Consider the following 21,007-nt stretch of genomic DNA (forward strand, 5'->3'; position numbering starts at 1 on the left):
TGGTGAAGGATCAAGGCTCTTGGATCTTTTATAAGGTCACTAATGACATTCATGAGGAATCACCTTCCAAAGTAGACTTCCTAATACCATCAGTGCCCAGAAGTAAGTACTTCAACATATGAATTGGGGGGAGGGGCATGGGATACCAATATCCACACTATAACAGGGATGAACACAAATCTATATTCTTAGAATACAAAAATAGAAAATAATTCTTGAACTTGTTTTTGAACCACAAAAACATTTCTCAAGGAAGGACCTGCCACCTGTCATGCAGTGTGACAGAAATTAAGGATTTCTCTGAGATTAGGTATATCAAGGCAAGGAGGCTGCTTCTTTTTTTTTAATGTTCAAATTGCTACCTGGTCAGACAGTATCCTTAACTTCTCCTGTTCCTTTTCTTATGATTATACATTCACTTAGTTTGGTAAATGTTTAAAAAGGAAACCAATATTCAAATATTTAAAACCTGTCACCCCTAACTAAGAACCAACTCTCTTGCCTCTTGTGACTTCAGGTCAGAATGTGAATTTTCCAAGGTGAACACAGCAGGCAGTTCATCTAACTTAGGTGTTCCAGAAGGCTTGAAAGAAAGGTAAAGAAGAACAAAATCATAAATCAAAGGCTTTCAAGTGGATAAGCCACCAAATTAATGATATACAGTCTAACTTTTTTCATTTTTGTTTTGTCAATACTAGGGATAGAGCTCAGGGCATTAGCCATGCTAGGCAAGCACTCTACCACTGAGTGGCATCCCCAGCCCTTGAACCTATATATATATATTTTTTAAGTATTTATTTTTTAGGTGAAGATGGACACAACACAGTGCCTTTATTTTTATGTGGTGCTGAGGATCAAACCCAGGTCCCACCCGTGTGAGGTGAGCACTCTACCGCTGAGCCACAATCCCAGCCCTGAACCTATATTTTTAATAAAAAGACAAAGTGACACACACACAATGGCTCCTCATTGATTCAGCACTGTTGGGAAACTCATACTCTAAATAGATAAAAGTGTGAAGTAACTGAACTTTCCCCCTTTTAAGAGTAGTTTTTATATTTTTAATATTTCCAACAGAATTCTTTCTAAAATATACTTTCTGAAATTATAAATCAGAATATATGAAATATAATTCTTTACTACTTCCCTGAAATATACTAGTGCTCAAGGGTTACAAAGATGCCTCTGAGAATTCACTCGATACTAAAGGGTCTCACACTCCCAAGATGAATCAGCAAGTTCAGGGGTACTGTGTGCAACTTCTGGGCACCACCACCTCACCCCATTTCACACTGTCCTCCCTTATTTCACCCAGATAGCAAGTCTCACCTGTCTCTAAAATTATCCCTTCCTGTAACTCCTCCATCCCCCCAGTACCACTTACTACTTATCAGCCATGGATTGGGAAACCAGATAACCAAAGTGCTTTATCTTCTACCATATAAACCCTATCTACCTAATTTGAATGTAAACTCCTCAAAAGCTTAAATCCTGTTTTACACCTCTTGCTGATGATACATTTATGAAGGCCTTTTCTCCAAGTAGAATGCATGGGTTTTATAACAGCTGTTTCCATCATTTAGCTTTTCAACTTACTTCCACATTCCCAGCTGTGTTCTGGATGGTTGTGCCGGGCAGAAGCCTAGGGATTTACTGTACTTCTATTTCTTGATAAGATACTTGAAGAGAATAAACACATGGCAAAGAGGGCATTAAAGTAAGGGATAAAGAGATTTTTTTTTATTTTACCAATAAAGAGAAAGGGAAAAAATATCACCTAGCATACTGACATTTAATCAATAAATGACAGCACAGCTGAATTCCTTTCTAATTCTCTCCAAAGTACTCTCAATGTCCTTGTCTTAGGTCTCTACCTGCAGCAAAGCATCAATGGTTATGGTTTGTACTTGTATCTTGATTTTAAAATATCTATCCCCAAATTTAACAGACCTTCTTTTAAATCCAAGTAAGCCAAAATTAAAATAAGCATGCACAGAGTCTAAAATTCAAGCTCTCACCTGAGCCAACACTTTATGATGAATTTCATTGCAAAGTTCAGAATCTCAGAGAGGAAAAGACCCTTAGACATCATCTAGGACAATGGTTATCAACTGTGCAAAATCATTAGAACCACCAAGGTTTTAAAAATACCATTACTTAACTCCACTCTCAGAAGGTAAGACATAATTGGTGTGGAGTGGTATTCAGGCATGAGTATATTTTAAAAGCTACTCAAGTAGTTCTAATGGACAACCAGGGCTGAGAACCATTGGTCCAATTCAGCATTATAGCACTCTGCCATCCCATTTTTCAAAGAGGGTAGAATTTCAAAGGTATCAAACAACTAAGTGTCACAGAGCTAGGCTAGAACTACTCATTGCAAGAGAGCTCTTCTTTCTCTCAATTACTTTTCTGCCCTCAGTAACTCCATACACCAACACCCCTACCAACCCCAAAGTAAATGGACTCTAAATATTTTTTTCAACATTTTATTTTTGTTGTAGCTGGACACAATACCCTTATTTATTTATTTTTATGTGGTGCTGAGGATCAAACCCAGGGCCCTGCACATGCTAGGCAAGTGCTCCACTGCTGAGCCACAACCCCAGCCCTAAATATTCTTTGTCTTGGAATCCCACTGCATAAATTTTGAAAAAAAAAATATTTATGTCTGTTCCTGTGTGTATGAGTGTGTGTACATGAAATTCAGGGCTTCATGGATGCTAAGCATGCACTCTACCACTGAGCTACACTCCCAGCCCTGGCTACATGCTACCCTTGCAAAGAATTCTAGGAGATTAATCATGCATGGTTTCCCCTTAAGGAAGCCATATGGTGCCAGGAACAGTAGCATACACCTGTTAATTTCAGCAACTCAGGAAGCTGAGTCAGGAGGATGACAAGTTGGAGGCAGGCCTGGGCAATTCAGAAAGACCATATCTCAAAACTAAATCAAGGGCTGTGGTTGTGGCTCAATGGTAGAGTGCTTGCCTAGCATGTGTGAGGCACTGGGTTCGATTCTCAGCACCACATATAAATAAATGAATAAAATAATAAAGGTCTATCAAAAACTAAAAAAAAAAAAAAAAGGCTGGGGATGTAATTCAGTGGTAAAGTGCTCCTGGGTTTACTCCCTAGTACCAAAAAAAATTTTAAAAAAAAGCAACAGCCATACTGCTTTTCCTCTGATAGGCTGGACTCAGCCTATCCTTTAACCATCATCATCATCATCATCATCACCTTCATTGAGCTTGTTTCAGACCCCTCACAAGGTTCACTTCCAATTCTCTTTCAGACCACTTAATCTCAACTTTGTACCTTCCTTACCATACCTAGTGGACTTCCCTATCAGCCTAAACTCTTTCCATTTTGTAAAAGATGTCTTTTTCCCTGAAGCAGCCTCTTTTGCTCTGCCAGTTAGTCATGCCGGGTTCTTTTTTTCTTCCCCCAAGCAGCTGGTCTTTTTGATGTCTGGCACACATTTATCTGGGCTTCCAATAAGATGTTTTTACATCGTTTCCAGGCTTCCTGGAGGTTATTGACTTTTTTTTTTTTTAACTCTTCCATTCAATTTTTTTTTCCTAATTTCTAACATTTGTTAGAGTTTCTTTTTCAAAAGTTGAATACCTGGCTGATGGATCTCTTTGATTTTTCTCTCCCACCAGATTGCTAAATTAAATGCATCAGAACTTAAATATAATATTTCAAATTACCTCCAGGATGGAATCACTTCATGAATTTTTTGCACTTTCATGTCTCTATAGCAAGCAACAGATGTTTAACCAAGTGGAACTGAAAATGCTAGCTCTTACCTGTATTTTAGTGTGTCTGCTTATTTATATAAAATATTCTGATACTCTTAAGCCTGTGTTCTACTTGGTAAAATGATAAACTGAGAATTTTTTTTTTTGGTATCTGATGTGCATTGAATAAGCTCCATACTCTGAATCTAATGTGGTAAAATACTCTCCTAAATGTGCTATAAATTGCTTAATCACAACCATCTCAATTGTTGCTAAAGAAGGTTATCTCAAAGTATGAAGAAAAACAGAATTCTGAATCTTTCCGAAAAATTCTTATAGCACTCAGTTATTAATGAAGCAGCAAAAAAAGACAAGCACTCCCTTCAAATAAAAATGCTGTCACAGTTATACCAACATATCATGGAGATTTACTCTCAATTTATTTCACTTCCCAAGTGTTTAGATCCAGTGATTCCTGGGAGATCAACAGATCATGGGCTCAAACTCTATCATGAAAGCCATATAATCCATTACATCACTGGAGTTCTGACAAAGAAACTGAGAAAACTGTCTATGTCATCCTCTCATTTGTTTAACACTACTGCACTGAGCTACCACACTTAGAACTGGTGGGCAGAGAGGTTGCCATCTCTGCCCTTAGGTTGCTTTGGGTTGAGGAGAGAAGACACACATATGCCTGCATACATGGTTAACTAGAAGACAGAACATGCAGCAGGTTCAAGCAGAGAATTTGGAGGAAGAGGGTACAGAAAGCTAAGTAAGCCAATGAAAGAAGGATCACTTGAGACACCTGGAGCCACTGAAGCTCAAACCAAGGGAATGGCTCCATTCAAAGAGGCATCATAAGGAAACTAAGCTGGCAATGTTAGGAATGGAGCAGGGACACGACAGGAGGCAGGTAGACCAGTTAAAAACTACTTAAAACAGTCTGTTAATAGATCCCCCTGTCTTTATTTCTTGCCTCATCAATTTCAAGTGCCATTAGTTATCTACCTAAAACAATGACTTATGACATCAGAAATCCTCTCTGGCTCCCCTTGGCCCATTCATATTCCTTTTGCTCTTAACACTACATTGTCTATGTCTAGCTTTGGCATTTTTGCCTGCAGAAGATATGTCTGGATCCTCTGTACTACAGTGTGAGGATGGTGCTGTTATAATCTTCTACCAGTCAGTTGAAGGTCATCCCATAACTTACATCTGTATCACTCCTCTATAAGTAGAAAAGGTACTTTCTTGTCTCACCATTTATACACCATAGCACAGATTATATTCTATGTCAAATAAGACATGGGTTCAAAGCCCACCTCTGCTACTCACTAGCTATAAGACTATGAATATATTTTTTAATCCCTATGAATTTCAGTTTCCTTGCCTTTCTGTAAAATGGGGATGATGATAATTCTGACTTCAAATGGTGGCTGTGGCCTTCAGATGAGACAGTCACGTAAGGTCTTCAGTATGGGGCAAGACCCAGAGAAAGCCCTCAACAGCTACTAGCTTGTATCATAAGGCCAAAATGCATTTTTTATAAACATATATGGGAACAAACCTCAGTGCTAAAACAGTTAATGTTACTGGGGAGCCAGAAAGACACACTTCCAACTGACTCAGATTAACACCGATGTTGTTTCCCTTGTACAGATAACAAAAAACTTCCTTTTTCAAATTCCTCAGTCTAGTCTCCAGCTAATCCTGAAATTGCATGCAACCCAATGTGAATCAAATAAAAAATGAAAATAGTAATTATGCTGAATCAAACATTTTATATTTGTATGTTCTAACTACAGATTGAGCTGTGTAAGCCAGAACTTTTGACTAAATTCTTTTTTGAGCATGTTGAGATAGTTTCTATAACACATGGAACAATTTCTAAAGTGAAGGGTCCTATGGCTCAATTAGACCCTCTCCTCAAGAGAAACATGGAAGCAAAACTGATTCCAAAAGAACTAGATATAACAAGTTCATTGCAAAATCCAATACAAGCTATTTGAATTGGGGAAGGGGGAGTAGAAATCTTGAAGATCATACATACAATAATCAAATCAATATCAGAAATTATTGCTATCCCTTCAGTGTGTATGCATGTATACACACACACACACACACACACACACAGATTCTCACTTTCTCTGGGATATAGAGATGTGTGTATGCGTATGCATATGCAGACACCCACTCAAAGGTGCAAGCTCATGAACATAAATAGGAATAGGAAGTGAAAACTCCAAAATCTCAACAATGACACAAAATATTACTTGGTATCAACCACTACCAATATAAAAGTGACTTTTGGCAAGCTCAAGAAGATTTGTAACCAATTTCCTCTCTCAAAAACATAATTTCAACAAAGGTTACATTAGTTAAAAAAAATGCTTTATCCTCTGTCATTATGAAGGAAGTCACAATAAAATGGTTTTTTTTTTTTTAAAGAGAGAGTGAGAGAGGAGAGAGAGAGAGAGAGAGAATTTTTAATATTTATTTTTTAGTTCTCGGCGGACACAACATCCTTGTTTGTATGTGGTGCTGAGGATCGAACCCGGGCCGCACGCATGCCAGGCGAGCGCGCTACCGCTTGAGCCACATCCCCAGCCCAAATGGTTATTTTTTTAAACTTTTTTTTAACAAATGAACTAGCATCATCTAACTGATAACCCTAACCCCAAATCCCTTTTTAAATTTTATTTATTTGTTTATTTATTTAATTATTTTTATGGGAGCTGAGGATCGAACCCAGTGCCTCACATGTGCAAGGAAGGCACTCTACCACTGAGCCACAGCCCTAGCCCCACCTCTTATCTTTTTCCCTTGTTGCTGGGGATTGAACCAAGGGCCTCGCACATGCTAGGCATGTGCTTTACCATTGAGCATACCCCCAGCCCCCACTTCTCATCTGTATCACTCATAGCACTTGTCACACCCCATGGTGTCTTCCAGTGATGTATGTGCATGGCTTATCTCCCTACTACCAGGCAAGATCCTGGTGGCAGAGGCCCCTCCTTCACTTCTTGCTGCCTCCATGATGCTGAGCACAGAATACTACACATAGTAGGCACTCTAAAAAAGATATGGCCAATGAAAGCTGAACAAAAATGCATCTTTTTTGTTAATGATCCCTTTTAGTCTTGGTATCTGAGCTCCTCGTGGTTTGAGAAGTACAGGGGTCAAGTCAACAGGCAATGCAGGACCTCAGTTAGAAGCCCTGTCAGCATGATATACTCCCTGACACCCTTGAGAACACATCAGATTACCCTAATTATGATCTATGACTGAGGCTCCTTCACAACATGGAGTATTCTTAAAGTCTGTTCAAACCTGTAGAAGGCAAGTGCAAGACCACTGAGAATAAAACCTTAAACTTGGACTCAATGAGCCAGGCACCCAGACATTGTGACCTTTGCCTAGAAAGCAGTCCTGGATGTTTTGCATTGAAAAAATATATATCACACCTAGGCCTAATACAGGTCACTATATTGACTATCCCCCCCAAAATGACCCAAATGAGATTAGTAATAAAAGGAGATAAAGCTAATATATGCATCTAGAGAGGCCAAGGCAATGGTGAAGATTACCCCTGTTTCTATACTGGCCTTCTAAAGGTATTTACTTGGGTCTGTCTGTGTTGTGACAGTGTCCTAGACTCAAACGAATGCTTCTAACACTCCACATTTTTGAGCCATTCAGTCATGCATTTTTGTTATTGTTGAAAGTGGTGCGAAATTGCACTGCATGAGCTAAAGTCCTTGGTGGTCTTCCAAGGATTCCAGCTAAAAAGGCACTTCCTTTGTTCCTCAGGAGAATGCAGTCCAGTAGGTCATTCAAAAGGGGAAATAAAAGCAGCAGCCCTGGGAGGGAGATGAAGGACAAGACAAAAAGAATAAAATGTTTTGGGTGGGAGCACATTAGCTTCCATTTCCTGCTGCTGGTCACTAATAACTCCCCTATCTGGGGTGGTGGGTTCAGATAGACATTTATGCAAAAATACTCTTCAGGTGTGTCACAGGGACCACAACAATCAAAGGGAACACCTAGAGCATGGGTGTCCCTGAGCACCTTTCAAGCTTCCTTTTTCCTGAGATGCTGGCTAGGAAAGATGCCCTGCCATTTTTAGACTGCACAGAGCAAAGTTGGAGAAACTGGGGAGGGGGATTTCACAGCCCACTCCCTGAATGCCTCCAGTCTATCTCAAAGGCTTATATTGTTTGCATGAGCAGAAGATGAAAACTTGTCACTTTCCCATTAAGTTAATAGCTGCATCTGTCCCTTCAAAACGTGGGAATGACAACTGTAACCTTCACGCCAATCATCTCCACTGCACCCAGGCCCAAACTGTGCAGGGCACAAAGACCCCAGGTCTGACCTGCAGAGCCCCCAAGCTTCAGTGGCTGCTGGTTCACGTCACTTTTTCTGGCTGGGCGGGAGGAAGAGGGGAAAGAAAGAGGGCTTTTCAGGGCTCTACAACCAATAAAATCGTGCAGCTCTGAGGACATACTTGAGCTCCCAAAAAGACAGGCAGCTGAAGGGCAAACAGTCTTTAATCAGTAGTGTGCTAGTTATTTGATAACTGCCAAGGTGCAGTGGGTGCCTGGGCTACTCCAACAATTTCTTCGGTTCTATTTCTAGACATATGCCGGTTACACTCCGAAAGTGCCCAGCAACTTCCCTCAATTACCTTTGTAATTTATATGTAATTGATGACTGCACTTAATCTCCAGGGTTATTAATAGCCCTTCCAAAAAATGGCCCCCAAGTCTTCCTAAGCCTTTGGAAGCGCCTAGTTAAAATTACAGTATTTCCTTTGCTGGCTGCCGGCCCCCTGCCTGCCCCACCCGGGCAACCAGCAGGCGAGGCTAAGGCGGGCTGTGCTCACTTCCATGAAAGGTTCGGAATGGAGGCTCGGCCCCTGGGGCAAGAATCGCTCACTCCTCCGTTAGGATGTGCTGGCCACCAGCCAGCTAGATTCGTGGCTCTTTCTGAGCCCCCAGGGCGAACAGGCTACCTGCGCCGCCGCTGCCGTCACCAGCCCCAGCGCAGCCCGCGGGGCTGAGCGCAACAGTTGGCTGCGGCGAATGTGCGAATGTGACCGGGAGAGGACCCACCCCGGCATCGCCGCCAGCCTCACCACGAAGGGCGAGGGCGCCCCCCGGAACGCTGCCTCCACAGCGCTTGGAAAAGGGCTTTCACAAACACCCTTGCAGCCCCCAGCGCTGAAATCCGGTGAACTTTTTCAGAGGCTAAGCCGTCTTCATTTGCATAACCATCTCCAAACTGAGATTCAGGTTTCCTGTAATCAGTCCTTTCAAAGGTCTGTAATTGAATGTGCAATTAACCCTTAAAATGAGGTGAGGAAAAAAAAAAAAAAAAAGAAAGGGGGGAAAATACCCTTCTTGTCCAGCACCTTCCGGAAAGCAGGAGAGTTTGGAAAAGTCAGGGTTTGGAGGGGTAGAGAGTCGGGGGAGAGTCGCTCGCTTTTTAAAGGCGGCTTCTAAAGCCTTTGCAGCTACTAAAACTCCTAATCCGTGTCAGCAGTGGAAGAGAGGCGGGGAGAGGGGTTTTAAAAGAACATCAATGAAACACCAAGTTCCACGTCTTGCGCCCCCGGCATCTGCAAGTTCTAGGAGGTTCCCCCACCCCCACCTGGCCTCTAGTCACCCACACAACAAAGCGGGGAGCCAGTAAAGACTGCAACCCGGAAAAGGCGAGAGAGCCGTGACACGCACTCTGAGGGCCAGAGTGGCTTCCCAATACTGGAAAGACCGCGAGGGGAGTTAGAAGCAGTGCGCGGGAGTGGCACTGGGCAAACTGGTGGCGCCCCTACACTCGCATTGCATGGGGGCCACCGTGCCCGCGAGGCATATTCTTCTTCGCGAGGCATATTCTTCTTCGCTGGGGCTGGCTCGCTCACTTTCTCTCGCCTGCCCATTTCTCCCTCTCCACTACCTGGGTCCTGGGTTCCGCGCGGGCACCAGCGTGGGAGGGCGTCCGCAGCCCTTTCTCAGGGTGCCTGCCTCTGCACCCGCCCGGGGGGTTCCCACTTACCGTTTATCTCGTGGAGCGGGGCATCATTCTTGTTGAAGCCTTTGGACACATAGAGACGTCGCACTTCCGAGCAACTTTTCGACTTGAGCTCAGCAGCCAGCAGCGCGGCGCTAAGCACCACCAGGGTGCAAAGAAGTGCGGGCAAGCCGAGCCGTGCCATGATGCGGGCAGGGACAGGCACGCTCCCCCACCTTTGGAACTGGATGCGACGGGACGGGAAAGGGCGCTGCGGGAGCGGGCCGAGGGGCGCGGAGTCGGTGGCTCCCAAATGGAGCAAAAGAGCAAAGGAGTTAGAGTTGGTGAAGGGGAAGAGGAGGAGGAGAGCAGGAGGAGGAGACGCGGGGCGAAAAGTAGAGCTGGGCCTCGTTTCAGGCAACGGTCCCCGGTGCCAGGCTCCTGGCTGGGGGAGAAGAAGGAGGAGAAGGAGGAGGGTGTGGAGACGGTGCGCGGCCCAAGGGAAAGGAGGCACTGGCTAGTGACCTCGAGGGCTCCGCGGGGCAGGGAACCCGGTAAGCTGACCGGGTGGCGGAGCAGGGACAGGGGCGCGAAGAAGGAAGGGAAGGTGGCAGACGCCGCAGGACCGCGGAGGGTGTGGGCAGCGTCGGCTGGCGCTCCCTGAGCGCGGCTCCGGCTGCCTGGCGCTGGTCCGCTCGCCTGGCTCGAGTCAGCTCGGCTCACTCTGCCCTCGGCCGCACCGCTGTGCCCTTCTCAGCTCTGCCGCTGATTGACTGGCCGGCTTGCTCAGCGACGCTCGGCAAACTTGGCCAAGCGGGCGGCACTAAGGGGGAGGGGGCGGGCGGCGTTGGGTGGGGGGGGGGGGCCGGAGACAGGCGGGAGCACGCAGGGCCGGGCCGGGAGAAAACCTGGAAGCGGGGTTGGATCCGGAGCAGCCAAATCCACTTCCTAGGGGGCCGCACCGGGCGCGCGGCGCTCCTTCGCGCGACAAGCCCCGTCGGACTCCTCCCTCCTCCCCTCCTCCTCGGAGGCGGGGAGCCTGTTTGCCGCCCCCCACCCATAGAGGAAAATCCAATTTCTCCCGGATGACGGGCCCAAGTTCTGGGGAACCGGGAGGCTTGGGATTTGTCCCTAAACCCACTTCTGAGCCATAGGCCTTTTTTGAGAGGCCACCTGACCAGCCTTCCGCAAGCCAAAGCCGCGAGGAGCCCTCCCGCTGGGATACCTGCCTCCCCGCTGCCACCCCGAAGCCGTCCAACTCCTGGGCTGGGGGAGGAAGGCGTCCACGTTTCTCTCATTGTTTCGCTGCGGGCACCAGAGGGTCCTGGAAAGCCGAAATGGCCCTAGAACCTCACCTTACCACATCAGACCTGCTTCCCATCAAAAGGGCTCAGGAATCTCTGACATGTCCCTGACGCTGGCAGGCATTCTCCACTCTCACCCCACCCCATGTCACCCTCACCCCGCTCCTGGTTCGGCAAAAAGTCTAATCAAACCCTGAAGCGTGAAAAACACCCAACTCCTGAACCTCAAGCCAAGGGGACAAAGTTAGGGTTAATTCTGGAAAACTTGGAGACCTTCAGGTCCAACCCCATCTTGCATATGTAAGGGAACTGCAACCCCAGAAAAAGAAAGCAATTTGATAGTAGCACTTAGGGGAGGTGAGTCCAGAACCCAAGACTCTTGACTGCAGGGTCACAGAGACTAATGGAGCAGAAGACCCCCTAAACCTTCTTCCCCCTCACACCACTTAGCCACCAGAAAACTGGGAATGAGCTAGTACCTTCCAAGTTTTGACAGATTCCATTAATGAGTGTTTTTGAAGCTCCCAGGGCTCCTTTAATGAAGGGAACTGTGCAGATTGGGAACTTGTCATTACTGTTGTTATTATTACAATCTGCTTTAAGAGGTTAGGGTGAGAAGTGCCTCAGACACCTCGGGAGTGTGCTGGGAACTGGGCAGATAAAAAGGGCTGGAACTTATTATTTGGCTAGACTCTCAATTCCCATAAAATTACATAGGGTGAAGATATGAACCGTCATTACAATTATCGCCTTCAGAAGGTTTGTTGAGAAGTCCTCCACTGTTGTTTGTAAACCACGTTGACATGGTTGGCTATGAGGAGTTGTAGATATCAGCTTAGCTGTTGTTTTGAATGCCCGCTGCAGGCTCCTCTGCATTGTGTTAACTCTTGGAGATCATCAGCATAAACAGATTGTGAAGTCTGTAACTGGGACTTCTAATTTCTGTGGGTTGGCAGAACATGTAACTCTGAAGAGAGCAATTTTTCTGAATACACAAACTAAACTATCATTGAGTCGCCAGCCATCTTCAAGGAACTTTCAAATAATCCAAGTTTTCCTTAAACTGATAATCATGAGGTCCTCAAGGCATTGCTAGGGCTTAGCCCAGCACTTTTAACTTTTATTGATGCGCTTATTTAAAGATAAGTTAAAGGTTCTTCACCAAGGAGAATATGATCTGAGATGCAACCAACATTAATAATAAAATAAAACCCAGTGACTATAAGAGAAAAAGGATTCTCCTAAACCACAGGGCCAAATTAGAAAACTGCCTCTCACATCAAGTCTAGGAGGAACTCTTTCCTTGCCCCTCCCTCAAATTTACTCCCTCTATGCCTCCTAATTTATTATTAACCAAAACTTGAGGCTTTTCCACCAGAAACAGTAACCTGTGACTACAAACAGATCTCAACAAGTCTGAACTTTACCATCAGAGCCAGAAACCCCAAGCCTTGTTCAGAGGTGGCTCCCACTTCAAAGCCTCCTTTCATTTAAATACAAACAGGGTGAACAACTGGCAATCAAGGAAACAAATATCTATCATCCAGAAGGGAAGCTGTTCAGGTGTCCCTCGCTTAGTCTGCCTCCCCTCTCTGCCTACTCAACTTTTCTCTTCCTATGAGGCTTCTCAGTGGAAAGGCATCTACTCCTTATAAATTCTCTGGATTGGAGGCTGTGTGTAGAATGCAAGACTGAATGAGTTCTCAGGCCATTGTAACCATTTTAAAGTGCCATTGTAAGGTGGCACTTAATACAATTAATGTTGTACAGCCATACACCATGTCTAGCTTCAGAACATTTTCATTATCCCAAAACAAAACCATGTACCCTCCAGCCCCTGGAAACTACCTATCTGCTTTCTGACTATGGATTTGCCTATTCTGGTCATTCCATACAAGTGAAATCATAAATATGTCTGGCTTCTTTCACTTATTATCATGCCTTCCAAAGTTCATCAGTGTGGTAGCATATATCAGTAATTCATTCCTTTTTATAAATGACTATTGTTCCATTTTTTGTAGTTTTTCCAGGTACACCCATGTAATTCAGAAAACTTGTGTATTTGGGGGGAAGCTGGGGGTATAGCTCATTGATAGAGCATGTGCTTAGTATACTCTGGTTCAATCCCCCGTATCCCCCCAAAATAAAATTTGGAATTTAAAAAAAATAGATAAGCAAGGTTATGTGGCTCATCTACAGCCACAGAGCTCTTGACTGACTGAACTAAGACTGAAATCTAAGGTCTCTGACTAAATCCCATGCTATTTTTGGTCAGAAAGCACAGTGCTCTACTTCTCATTTAGGGTCAACTGTAGATGTGCAACTTCCCAGATCCTGCAGAAGTGTCCCTGCTTCATATTTATAAATGTCCATTGAGCACATACTACACGCCAGAGTGCTCAGTCTTAGAGGGAGGGAGGGTGTATAAGCAAAAAGGAGTTTACAGGTTCATATACTATATGTAAAGGCTCACTTAGATAAAATGTTATGGTAGATTCAGTTTTCCCAGGTGAGGGATTTCTCCTGGTGTGGCATGGAGTCAGGGGGTACATTTGCTGGTGGGCAGAGGGAATAAAGAACACACTTGCAGGAGCTGGGGATATAGCTCAGTTGGTAGAGTGCTTGCCTTGCATGCACAAGGCCCTGGGTTCAATCCAAAAAAAAAAAAAAAAAAAAAAAAGGAGAAGAAAAAGAAGGTCACACTTGCATGTGGCTGTCCTTAAAGCCAAGAGAAAAAAGAGTCAGATCTCTCTCTCTCTCTCTCTCTCTCTCTCTCTCTCTCTCTCTCTCTCTCTCTCTCAACTTTTGGGGCACTTTTGCTGACCTACTGGGGAAGTTCCCTTATTGTCAAATATGAGCATGGGGAGTAGATAATGGCATCCCCTCCTTAATTAGGATACATTGTTGGCTTGGCCACATAAGAACATGTGCTTGTCTATCATGGCACAGTTACTGGCACCCTTACCCTATGTCTTCTAGGAATGCTCTTTTATTCCCCTCTATTTCTTAGACAATTCTTTCATATTCATCCTTCAAGACTCAGCTGAGATGTCACCTCTTCCGGAAAGCTTTCCTGCAGTGTTAGTGGTTCCTGCTTCTAGGCCTTCAAAGCAGTCTTCAAAGTGACTACCACACTTGATCCTCAACAGAAACCATACTTTCTTTGAGGTTTCCTCCACCCCCAGCCTCCAAGAGATCCTTTAGGCTCTATTTTTATTTGCATAACTATTGCCTGCAACAGTACCAGTTTACCAGATGGGCATTTTCCCAGGGGAATAAAAACCTATATTTGTATTTGAAATCTCCTGATTTTTAAAATTTAGCAACTACTTCAGAATGCTTAAAGTTGTGCTGGACAAACTTAGCATGTCTTCAGCACAGATTTCATCCACTAGCTTTCCTTTTTTTGCCCATACCTCACTTTTTCAGGCAACTAAGCAAGCTGTATCTTCTGACTACTTGCGCTGGACAAAGGTTGGTTCTAGGGCTAGGGATGTGGCTCAGTGATAGAGCACTTGTCTAGCATGTGAAAGGCTCTAGGTTCAATCCCCACTACTATAAAACAACAGATTTAAAATGTCAGAATATTTGTGGTGTTCTGTTTTTGTTCTGGGCCATGCTGGGGATTGGAACCCAGTGTCTCATGCATGCTAGGCAAGCCACGCTAGGTAAGTGCCTATCATTGAATAATATCTCCAGCTCCCTCCTGTAAACTTTCAATCATCTTGAGATTACTTATAATACCTAATACAATGTAAATGCTATGTAAATAGTTATTATAGTATACTGCTTAGGGAATAATAACAAGAAAAAAGTCTGTACAAGTTTAGTAGAGACTTTTTAAAAATATTTTTGATCTGTGGTTGGTTGAATTCCTGGATGGGGAATGCACAAATATGGAGGGCTGACTGTACCAGTTATTAAAGGATCAGCCACCTCCCAAGAACTAAAGTGTGTAGTCTGTTTCTATCTGCAAAATTCCATGATCTCCCTCCAGTATTCTTTCTGTACTTCTGAAGTTTGCCTACTTTTTTTTCCCTGTAGAGAGCTCATCCATGTTTACAGATGTAGCCACCAGTTCCAGATCCCCATCACTATCTTGTCCAATATGTTCCAGTGTTGTCCACTGTTCACCAAATGTCAGAATTGTCCCATTTGTTTTCTCTTCATTAATCACCAGGATATGTTGAATTTTCATTAATCACTGGATCCTTTATGTCTCCTTTTCCTTCTATAGTCATTAACCCTTCTCAAGATTATTCTATTACCTCTTCTCTGAACTGCAAAGCTAACCACCTACCAGGTCCCTTAGCATCTAAAACTCTCTTCATCGAACCATCCAGTGATGGTCACAAAATCTTCTTGCAGCATCATATTTAAGTATCACACAATAATAACTGATATTTATTTAGTAATATGGAGTTTAGGAATTGCTTTCATATACTATTATCTGCAAAATATTATTTCCCCCAGATTATGGATGAGAAAATGCATTCCAAAATTTAAACTGAAGCAATCAAAGTTCCAGTTCAATGACAATCACTTTTCACTATGCCCTAAACTCAAAACTTGCCCAATAAACTTTGAAAGCAGTACGAGGCGGGTGGTAAATACAGTGGACCTCCTTTAGATCATACAAGATGGGAAGGAGTCCCATAGGTAGACAGAGAGGGTGAGGACAAGAGGCCACTAGAGGCCAATGAAGACATTATCTTGACTGTATACAGGTCCATCCAGGAGACTATTATGAAATCAGTTGCCACATAATGGGAGCACATGAACCTGGGGTCACAAAGCCATCTTGATCCTATCAACACTGAAGATATATAAGCAGAGAGTGAGGGCTGGAGGTATAACTCAGTGGTAGAGTGAGTGCTTAGCATCTGTGAGACCCTGGGCTCCATCCCCAGCACCAAAACACAAAACAGAACAACAGCAACAACAACAAAAAAAATTTTTATAAGCAGACAGTGAGAAGATTGAAGTAGTGTTTTGGAAAGAATGATGTGGGGAGGCACTGGATGCAGTGAAGAGACACAAGTCAGGTAATTGCAATCTTCTCAACAAAGTGATAAAGTCCCAACATTTCTTCATCCAGGGGTTCTGTCTGAAGGCAAAAATAAAAGCAATTAAAACAAAGAAAGAAGAAAGGCAGTGTCACACTGAGTAAAAGACTATGGAGTTAGGCAGAGAGATAAATCCTGGTTCTGCTACTTACTCTCTGTGTGACCTTAGATAAGTAACTTATTCTCCCTGAGCCTCACTTTTTCTCCTGTGTCACACTTACACTGTATTTAAAAAGAAAATATATGAAAAGCATTCTGGACTGTGGATGTAGCTGAGCAGTAGAGCCCTTTCCTTGCATATGCCAGGCCCTGAGTTCAACCCCCAGCATCACAGGGGGAAAAAACAGGTGTTCCTCTTGGCCTAGCACTTGTCTATCATTATTGTGTCCTTGGCACCAGGCATGGAGTAGAATATGCATATACCTTAAAGTAATGGGAAAGCATTTCGCACATTACAGGGTACAAAGCATTCATTCATTTATCCATTACTCTTTCTTTTATTCAACAAGTGTCTGTTGCTGGGCAACTTAGCACACACCTGTAAGCCCAGTGACTCAGGAGGCTGAGGCAGGAGGATCACAAGTTCAAGCCCAGCCTGGGCAATTAGTGAGACCCTATCTCAAAATTAAAAAAAAAAAAAAATACGGGGTGTGGCTAGGACTATAGCTCAGTGGTAAAGTGCTTGCCTAGCATGTGTGAGGCACTGGATTCAATCCTCAGCACCACATATAAATAAATAAATAAAATAAAGGCATTCTATCTATCTACAACTACAAAAAAAAAATTTAAAGAAAAAGGTGGGGTGGGGGACTGGGAGTATAGAGAATCCCTGGGTTGAATCCCCAAGACCAAAAAAGAGACAAAAAAAAAAAGATTAAAAAAACAAACAAGCAACTGTTCATTGAGGGCCAGCACTCTTTTAATCTTTGGAGATACCCTTATGATTTCTTTAAAAAGGCTTCTAGAACAAAATAAGGGAAAAATGTGTGTTGGGGCTGGATCAGATAACAATGATATAGGGCAGATCAGTAGAGGAGAAGGAGATCCAGAAGAAGGGAGAAAAGACAGGAAATGGGAGGAAATAAAGAATGAATATAACAAAATCATGCTATGTACATATATAAATATACCATAGGGAATTTCACCTTTATGTATATGTAGAAAGCAGCAATAAAAAATAAATAAATGAGAAAAATGAAATTCACTAGGAGTAGAAGAAGGAGAATAGGGAGAGGGAGGAGAGGAGGGAAGGGGGGACAGGGACTGAAATGGAGTAAATCAAATTTCATGCATGTATGATTTCATCAAAATGAACCCAAGTACTGTGTATAACTATAATGCTTTAATAAAAAAAATCCCTTCTCTCAAGGGGGCCTAAAAGTAGGCTCAATAAACAGAAGTTGTCATTATCACTATTATGATTATTATAAATTCTACCTACTTTAGAATTTACTCAGACCCACCTCTGCCAGCACTAAAATTCTATTTTGTATGATAGTATATTGGTCTAATAATTTTGTATTGGGGTACTGGGATACATAAATCATATCTTTATTGATCCATAATTTGTATTGATGAAAGGTATCTGAGTTACTTTTTTATTTGGTACTGGGGATTAAACCCCAGGCACTTTAACACTGAACCACGTCCCCTGCCCTTTTTATTTTTTTGTTTTCAGACAGAGTCACACTAAGTTACTTAGGGTCTCACTGAATTGCTGAGGCTGTCTTCAAATTTGCTATCCTCCTACATCAGCCTCCTGAGTCCCTGGGGTTATAGGTATGTGCCAGTGAGCCTAACTTTGAACTGAGTTACTTTCATATAGTATGATTCTCACTACCAGGAAGGTATTTTTTTCTCCACTTCCTTGATGACATAAATGAGGCCCAAAGAGTAACATGACTATCCTTAGACAATACCCACATATCTACTGCTATCAATATTTTCTCATGCTTTACAACTGAGGCGAAGGTTGCATGAATTTCATCTCTTTCACAAAAATCACATATCATGTCCATGTTCATAGAAGAACAAAGACCAAAGGTGCTATAGGAAGAGAACTGGTTAGTCTTCTTAGCACCTAAGTTTTTATTTATAGTCTGAATTATAGGAAACATTTTGGGGAGGTACTTGGGATTGAACCTAAGATACTCAACTAGTTAGCCACATCCCTAGCCCTTCTAATTTTAATTTTAATTAATTAATTTATTTTTTTGTAGTGGGGATTGAACCCAGGGGCATTTAACCACTGAACCACATCCCCAGCCCTTTTTTGTATTTTATTTAAAGAGTACTATATTGCTTAGGGCCTCACTAAGTTGTTGAGGCTGGCTTTGAACTAACAATCCTCCTGCCTCAGCTCCCAAGTGGCTGGGATTACAGGCATGTGCCACAGCATCCTATTAACATTTCTAATTATTGACAAAAAATCCACTTTTCAGTGAATACACTTCTATATGATGGCAAAATGTTTGCCGTAGATATTCATTATTCTAGCTTATTGCATACAATTTGATCTACAACTTTAGAAGTCAAATGTGCATTTCAATGTAATTGGGAGAGAATTCCTTTTCTAATTTGCCCACTGGACATAAATGGTTCATTCATGGAAAGAAAATTGTTTCTTCATAGACTTTTTTTTTTAAGAGAGAGTAAAAGGAGGGGGAGAGAGAGAGAGAGAGAGAGAGAGAGAGAGAGAGAGAGAGAATTTTTTTTTTAAAGATAGAGTGAGAGGTGAGAGAGAGAGAGAGAGAGAGAATTTTTAATATTTATTCTTTAGTTCTCGGTGGACACAACATCCTTGTTTGTATGTGGTGCTGAGGATCGAACCCGGGCCGCACACATGCCAGGCGAGCGCGCTACCACTTGAGCCACATCCCCAGCCCGAGAGAGAGAGAATTTTTAATATTTATTTTTTAGTTCTCGGTGGACACAACATCTTTGTTGGTATGTGGTGCTGAGGATCGAACCCGGGCCGCACGCATGCAAGGCGAGAGCACTACCACTTGAGCCACATCCCCAGCCCATAGACTTTTGATTAAATAAAACACTCGCACTGTGAGTTTGGCACTTAGATTGTGAAGGCACTTCTGGAACACTCATTTTTCCAACATATTTATATTACTCTTCCACATCTCACCCAGCTGATGAGAAAATTGCACAGGCAAAAGGCAGGGAACTCAGTAGCAGAAGCAACTGGAATGTAAGATATGCAAGGTGGGCTGGGGATGTGGCTCAAGCGGTAGCGCGCTTGCCTGGCATGCGTGCGGCCCGGGTTCGATCCTCAGCACCACGTACAAACAAAGATGTTGTGTCCGCCAAAAAACTAAGAAATAAACATTTAAAAAAAAAAGATCTGCAAGGGACTTTGGCATTCATCTAGTCAATACCCCTCAATCTTGACCTTTCTTTGCTTTTTTTGTTCAAAATTTCAAGCCTATGAAAGGTTGTCAGAGGCCATGCTCAGGGGCTGACAAGAGTAGTTGTGGCAGTAATGGCATTTTCCAACATGGTGTCTTCTAATTGCCATTTTATCTGAGAAAAAAGAGCTCCCAGGATTCAGATACATTTTGGCTCAAGATTTCAAAGGACATCAGGTGATGTGTGATACAGCACATTGCATTTGTGCCTGTATGTATGATGTTGGTGATGGAAATCATGACCTTGTTTATGCTGGACAAGTGTTCTGCCACTGAGCTCCACCCCAACGCACATTACATTTTTAAAAAATATTTTTTAGTTGTTGATGGACCTTTATTTTATTTATTTATATGTGGTGCTGAGAATCCATCCCAGTGCCTCACACACGCTAGACAAGTGCTCTACTACTGAGCCACAACCCCAGCTCCCCCAATTACATTTTTATTCTCTATCCTAAACAAGTAATACTTTTTTTGATACTGTAGATTGAACCCAGGGGTGCTCTGCCACTGAGCTACATCCTCAGCCATTTTTGTTTTGACTTGTTTTATTTATTTTGAAGCAGTCTCTCACTAAGTTGCTGAGGCCGGCCTTGAACTTGCAATCATCCTGTCTCAGCCTCCTGAGCCAATGGGATTATAGATGTAGGCCACAGCTCCAGGCCCCAAGATAAGTAATTTGCTGTCAGCTTCACTCTCCCAAGCCTCCAAGGAGCTGAAGGGCACCCTCCCCCCAACTCTGGCCCTGAACTTTATGAAACCTGCTCCTCTGCATTGAGGATCAGGAAGCTGAGCTACAAAAACAAAGCTCAAGTTAGAAAGCAACAGAGTGTTTTTAATGGACATGAGAAAGTTCTTACTGAAGAGCCTATTTAATCTGACATGTTTTCGGACTTGAACTTCAAACCTGAGAAGTTGGAATGAATTCCTTCTTTTTTTCTTCTCTTCTTCTTTTTCTTCTCATTTTTTTTCCATAGCACCGTCAACCTCAGGCTTTATATGGAGAGACAATATGCATTTTTAAGAAGACCCAGCAGGGAGCAGGCATTTTTATTCCAAAGAGATACCACAGATAAAAAGGGTTGGAGAACGGGTCAGACATAGTTTGACATTTGTCATTTTCTAACCACTGATGGGCAATGTCTGCGGAACTGCTGCTGTTACTGCTGCTATAACAATAACACATTCAAATGAGCACATAAACTATGAAACCTGGACAGACAGTCCGAGCGTGGGGCTGAATCCAGGCTGTACAATACAGTGCAGGGGGTGGGTGGCTTTTCCCATGTCCCTCTCTGCTAACATATGCAAGCTTCCCTCACCCAGGCTGACATTTGATGATAATTCTAACCAGCATTTTCTTAGTATTTCTGAGTATGTGGTACCTTATTCCAGCATGTTTGAGGAAAGAGAGGAGAAAACACAAAAATGGGCAGAAATGAGGAAGAGGCGCTTCCTTT

The 21,007-nt window shown here is 43.1% G+C and overlaps 1 protein-coding gene across 1 annotated transcript in view; it reads right to left on the reverse strand.

Annotated features, from left to right (window-relative positions):
• The window catches only part of GPC4 (glypican 4), a 112,506-nt gene extending 101,920 nt beyond the window's left edge, over positions 1 to 10,586 (reverse strand). Inside the window, exon 1 of the mRNA XM_081276855.1 lies at positions 9,804 to 10,586. Coding sequence (XP_081132981.1) covers positions 9,804 to 9,963 — 160 coding nt within the window. The 5' untranslated portion in view covers positions 9,964 to 10,586. The remainder of the gene's footprint in view (positions 1 to 9,803) is intronic.
• Between the last annotated feature and the right edge of the window lie 10,421 nt (positions 10,587 to 21,007).

The sequence above is a fragment of the Spermophilus citellus genome, assembly GCF_964194105.1.
Source record: "Spermophilus citellus genome assembly, chromosome: X".
NCBI lineage: Eukaryota > Metazoa > Chordata > Mammalia > Rodentia > Sciuridae > Spermophilus > Spermophilus citellus.